Consider the following 6,294-nt stretch of genomic DNA (forward strand, 5'->3'; position numbering starts at 1 on the left):
ATTCAAAAATCTCTTAAAGGGTTAGTTCACCCAAAAATGAAAATTAGGCTGTGTTTTACTCCCCCCCGAGGCATCCTAGGTGTATCTGGCTTTCTTCTTTCAGACAAATCCAGTCGGAGTTATATTAAAAATTGTCCTGTCTATTCCAAGCTCTATCATTGCAGTCAGCGGGTGTTGCAGTTGAACAGTCCACAAGTTGTCAAATAAGCTCGCGCATTCATAATAAAAAGTGCTTCACACGGCTCCGGGGGGTGAATAAAGGCCTTCTGTAGTGAATCCATGCGTTTTTTTGTAAGAAAAATATTAATATTTAAAACGTAATAAACACTTTTCTCTCACTTCCTTTATCTGTCATATGCGGAAGGCGTTCTGCCGGAAGGCGTATGACATGTGCAGCGCGCGCGCCTCTGAGATATGCTAGTCTCGCGAGTTTGTTTATAGGAGCAGAGGAAGCAAAGTTTCCCTACTTTAGCAAAGGAAAACCAGTCTCCTCTTGGCTTATATCGAAATCCTCCGACATTTTTCTTTGCAAATCTTCGGTTTGTACTTCTAATTCGTGACCAGCGTTTTGTTTTGTTGTCTCTCCATGTTCGTGACTTATCACACAATGCCGACGTGCTACATCATCTGCCAGAAAGGCTTCCGCATACTACGGCTGGCGGAAGTGATATAAAAGTGTTTATTACGTTTGAAATACGGATATTTTTCTTACAAAAAACACATGGATTCACTACAGAAGGCCTTTATTCATCCCCTGGAGCCGTGTGAAGCACGTTTTATTATGAATGCGCGCGCTTTATTTGACGACTTGTGGACTATTCAACTGCAACACCCGCTGACTGCAATGATAGAGCTTGGAATAGCCAGGACAATTTTTAATATAACTCCGACTGGATTCGCCTGAAAGAAGAAAGTCATATACACCTAGGATGCTTTGAGGGTGAGTAAAACACAAGCCAATTTTCATTTTTGGGTGAACTAACCCTTTAAATTCCGTAGTAAGGAAAAAAATACTATCGAAGTCAATGGCTACCGTCAACTGTTTGGTTACCAACATTCTTCAAAATATTTTTGTTCAACATAAGAAACACGTTCAGGTTTGGAACAACTTTAGGGCGAGTAAATGATAACAATTTTCAGTTATGAGTGAACTTTAATATGCAGAAGCAATATTAAACTGTACTGTTTCACTTACTGTACTATTTCAGCATTTCATCAAAAAAACAATGTCTCAAGCAATGGTGTGGGTGGGACTATCTGTTTGGTTGACCAATGGAAGACGAAAAGTCCATTTGGTGACACTGATGACAGAAATTGCACATTTGATCTTTTGATTTAAGTGTAAAACCTTTTAAATACTTAAAATACTTTTGGCATAATTTGCCTGATGTATATGTGATGTAGAAAAAAATAAGGCTTCAGTCATAGTTACCTACTTTTTTTTTGCAACATAAGGTTGGCCACCATGTACAGGTTACAGCTAAATAATACTCACAAATACAGTTCAGTCAAGATAGATGGTACCTTTTCAAATGTACAAATATTAATATATGAAGAGTTTGGTTCCAAAACGCGATAAACGCCATTTAAAAAAAAAAAAGAGTTTCCACCAAAATCAGTATTGTATCTGGTCGGTATTGAAAAGTACATTTTTAATTTTACGCAAAATGCGACATCCGCCAAGTTATTCTGTCATGTTTTCTCCCTTTCTTTCCAAACCGCGACAAACACCAGTCTCCCTTCTCTGCAGAATGCGATATATCCGCTCAACCAATCACAGCGCACCATTCCACGCACTCTAGACAGTAATGGTGGTGCTTTGAATACACCCGGCAACCTAGTTTTCCTCATCTACTTTGTACTTTGTGATCAACAAACAAACTTAGGGCTGCACGATAAATCGCATGTGATTGTCATGCGCATCTCGTCAGTAAAGCAGGTTCTGTGATTAATAGTAAATTTCCATCACGCGCTTTCAGATGGATGCACAGAGCCGTAGATCACTGACAAGCAATGCAATATCGCGTTCATAATCGCAGATGAGATTATTGCGTAGCTCGTCAGTGTAAGTGTTTTTATTAATGCCATTTATGTTTTTGTTAATACAGCGTATAGCACTAGTCAACTAAATGAATGTAACATGGCAAAGATGAATGCACTTTTGGAAGTTGAATGTAAGGGAAATGTCATTTTGGAATTTCTGTGGTCTAATGTGATATTGTTGTTCATGTTCTTGTTCATGTTCATGATGAAATGTAATTTTATTGCTGTAATTAATTTATAGCATTAACAAGATGACCCCTTGAATTCATTTTGGGAGCGATGACTGATTAAATGTATTTTTAGTCCAGTGCCTGTATATAAGATTAGTATTGACCAAGTTCAGAGGCTGTCATATGTGGATTAACCATGTTGTGTATTTTCAACAGTTTCAATATGAAAAATAACTTTTATATTGATTCAATGGATTTATTGCATTTTGAAAAAAAAAAAAACGTGTCATGAATTTATTGAATTTTGGGGAAAAAAATTATACAATTTTATAATAAATCTTTGAAAATCAAAATCTGGATTTGAATTTTTAATGTTATTATAACCTAAAGATGCTATGTGAAAGTTTGAAACAGAAAACAGTGGTTTTCATCTTGCCACTTTCTTGGTAAAGAAAACACATTTTTACTCAAATTAATCAAAATGGATTTATAGCATTTTGGAACCAAGCTCTTCATATAGACTTTAGGTATGTACCTTTAAGGTACTTATATGCACCCTTTAGGGGTAAATAGGGTACAGAGGAGTAACTTTTGAAAAGGTATCACCCCAGTGACAGCATTTGTACCTTTTTTTCTGAGAGTAAAACATAATAACATTACTTTGTGCATTTAAAAGTGAAAGGTGTTGTTGCTCAATATATTGCATGGTACATCTTCAATATATTGCATAGTACAAAATCCCATAGTTCAAACAGTAGAGCATGGCGCTAGCAACACCAATGTAATGGGTTTGATGTCCAAAGAATGCATGAACTGATAAACTATATACCTTGAATGCAATGTTAGTCGATTTGGATAAAAGCGTCTGCCAAACGCATAATTGCAAAACTGCCATTTTAGTGGCTTGACCTTTTGTTTTTAAAGATTTATAAATCAAATCTTTATGTTTATTAACATGTTGGGTCAAAAATTATGCTTCAATATATGAGCCTACAGTATATGGTGTCCTATATAGGTTTGGATTTTAGATAAAGTTTGTCATTACATAAAGAAATACAGCCTGAGTTGTCTATACACTCAGTCTGAAGGTGAGGTTGGTTTTAGTAGAAATCGACTGGAGGTATTTGTCTTAGAACTTTAAATGGACCACTAAATCAAAGACTTTGCTTCTTTGATGGAGACTTCAAATGGAGATCCCTTGTGGACAACCAAACCATCTGGCCTGATTGGAGTTGCTTGATGGTGATGGTTTGCTTGGATCTTCTGACTAAGAACAGCTTGCTGCAGTTGGACATATGCTGCCTCCCAAATCTGTTGGCTTTATCAATATTCGTTAACACAGATGATTAACTGGACTGGGTGAAAAGAGGGGACCATATCCCAGGAGTTAACATAAACTGATTCATCTCATGTCATAGCAAGTGAAGTGTCAGATTTGGAAAGTTGGTGCTAATAAGAGTTTATTTTCCCCCCATTTTTGGTCGTGAGTCATCATTCTTTCACCAGTTTCACCACTGATGCTAAAAAGACCAGTTTAGAATGATTTTCAGTGCTAGTCAAAGTTGGTTTATGCTAATCTAGCTAATGGACCAGCACAACCATAATGTTCACCAGCAAAATTAAGTGGCAAAATTTGTCAGCCAACTTAGTCTCAGTGGTGATGCTACTTGACCAAATATATCTTGCTGGCTAAGCTAGTTAGGAATCTGTGTTTAAACAGTTTAGTCACAAAGCCTCAAGTGTAGGTGCTAACAATGCTAACATTCAGTCAGTAGGGTGTATGAATATCTAAAATGGACTAGGTGGAAAAACAGTGTCCAAAACAAAAATACCCGTTGATTTTAATACGTTTATGAAACAACATAGTGTAGATACATTAACTATCTATACATTAACTATCCAGTAGAAAATTGCTAGTAGTACATACAGTATTAGATTTTTTTTAGGTAATATCCCACTAATACGCTTTGAAATGTTAATAGTAGGTTAAGCTGGCTCATTGTACTGTAAATTAGTCATAGTAATATAAGTCATAGTAAATTAGGTTGTTCTAAGTCCAAATGTATAGATAATTTTCTATAATTTGTACTGTATATTTAACATATATACACTAACATTATTCAAGTTTGAGGTTAGTAAGTTTTTTTTTTTAATGAATTGTTTTATTCAACAAAGATGCATTAAATTGATCAAAAGTGACAGTAAAACATTAATAATGTTATATATATATATATATATATATATGTATATTAATATGTATATATTTCACAATATTACTGTTTTACTGTATTTTGATCAAATAAATGCAGTTGGCCAGCGTAAAAGACTTCTTTCAAAAACACTTAAAGATCTAACAGTGCCTAAATTTTGCATGTAGTGTGTTCAAAATACACTTACTTATATTGTGCCTGGAAGTGCTCTTGTACAAAGCTGTGACGTACACCAGGCTGTGTCTGTGGTGGGGTCAGGGTATCAGAGACGGGCTTTTCATCACCTCCTTCTTGACCCTGCAACAAAAACAAAAATGTCATGTAGACTTTTAGATAGATGGAGCCTTACTGGCCACACTTTCCAGGAAGTGATAATGAGAATATTAACCTGATTTGTGCCTCACACAGTGGGCCAATATTGCACTCTCATTCTTACAGTTTGTTTGAAGTTTTATACTGGCAGTAGTGAACTTGACAACAGCTAAAAAAAAGACAGGAGGATAAAACCCACAGGGAGAGCTGATACACACTTCTCAAGGTCAAAAACAAGATAGAGATGGTAGAGACCGTATGCCTACTACAGCTTAGGATTTGATGTCAGAGAAAGAGAGAGAGAGAGGAAGGTGTAAAAACTATGGAAGCATATAGGTAGCAAAATTCAATTTAAAATACAATATGCAACATGGCAATGCAATATTCAAAATGGCAATGTATTTCTTTATTTAAATTTACATTTTACATTACACATATGTGCAAAGTTTGGTGCAAAAGGAAAATGAAAATCAAATTATATAATTTACATTTGCCATTTCCAACAGTAGTCTTAATACGTAAATTGCATACTAATTTTAACGCTTTATAAGTTGTGAAATGAAAATTAAGATGTATAACTCACATTGATTGGATATGTGTAACATGTCCAAGCAGAAATAGTAGCAAAATTATCATTTAAATGCTATTTGTCCTAAATGCATTTAGATTAACAGTTAGGACACTTAGGATTGCATTTTCATCATGACGCCGTGGGATATTTGTAGCAAAATTCAGTGCGGCTTTGAAAATGCATTCCGAGCTGACCATGCCCACCTCTTCGTCAATCATTGCTTCAAGGCGGGGATTGGTGGAAGCATGTTACGTTTGGATCGTTCGAAACATGGCGGCTGCAGATCTGATAAGATCGTTGAATTCACTGGCAGATGAAGTGGAGCAAGGACAGAGAAATATATGAAGCGTACTCCATGCTAAAATCAAATGTTCGAACGACCGACCGACTGATCGAACGTCTATCCGAACGTCTTGAGCTTTGAGCGTCTTACACTGCAGGTGATCCACGTGACGACCAGATGTGACGTCAGCGTCTTGAAATTAGCTGGTTTTAAACATTTAAGGAGCCAAGCTGCACTATGAAATGGACATTACAAATAAAGATATTTTATACCTAAAATAATACTCAACCATTTCCTGCATCCTGCTGTACTTCCCTGAATAAGTCTTTATAGAAAGGTGTTGTAGGCTGCCATGAATAATTTAATGACTAATTTAAATGATCATTTTGCTACTATTTCTGCTTGGACATGTTACACATATCAAATCAATGTGGGTTATACATTTTCATTTTGCAACTTATAAAGTGTTAAAATTAGTATGCGATTTACATATTAAGACTACTTTTGGAAATGGCAAATGTAAATTATATAATTTAATTTTCATTTTACTTTTGCACCAAACTTTGCACGTATGGGTAATGGAAAATGTAAATTTAAATACAGAAATACAAATGCCATTTTGAATATTGCGTTGCCATTTTGAATATTGCATTGCCATTTTGCATATTGCATTTTAAATTGAATTTCGCTACCTATATGCTTCCA

The 6,294-nt window shown here is 35.5% G+C and overlaps 1 protein-coding gene across 1 annotated transcript in view; it reads right to left on the bottom strand.

The window, feature by feature from the left end:
- The window catches only part of LOC107672123 (ubiquitin carboxyl-terminal hydrolase 43-like), a 66,628-nt gene extending 61,104 nt beyond the window's left edge, over positions 1 to 5,524 (bottom strand). Inside the window, exons 1-2 of the mRNA XM_016465207.1 lie at positions 5,501 to 5,524; positions 4,611 to 4,720 (exon numbers count right to left, since the gene is read on the bottom strand). Of these exons, the coding sequence (XP_016320693.1) occupies positions 4,611 to 4,720; positions 5,501 to 5,524 (134 nt within the window). The remainder of the gene's footprint in view (positions 1 to 4,610; positions 4,721 to 5,500) is intronic.
- Between the last annotated feature and the right edge of the window lie 770 nt (positions 5,525 to 6,294).

Source organism: Sinocyclocheilus anshuiensis, unplaced genomic scaffold (assembly GCF_001515605.1).
Source record: "Sinocyclocheilus anshuiensis isolate Anshui unplaced genomic scaffold, SAMN03320099.WGS_v1.1 scaffold12, whole genome shotgun sequence".
NCBI classification, from domain to species: Eukaryota; Metazoa; Chordata; class Actinopteri; order Cypriniformes; family Cyprinidae; genus Sinocyclocheilus; species Sinocyclocheilus anshuiensis.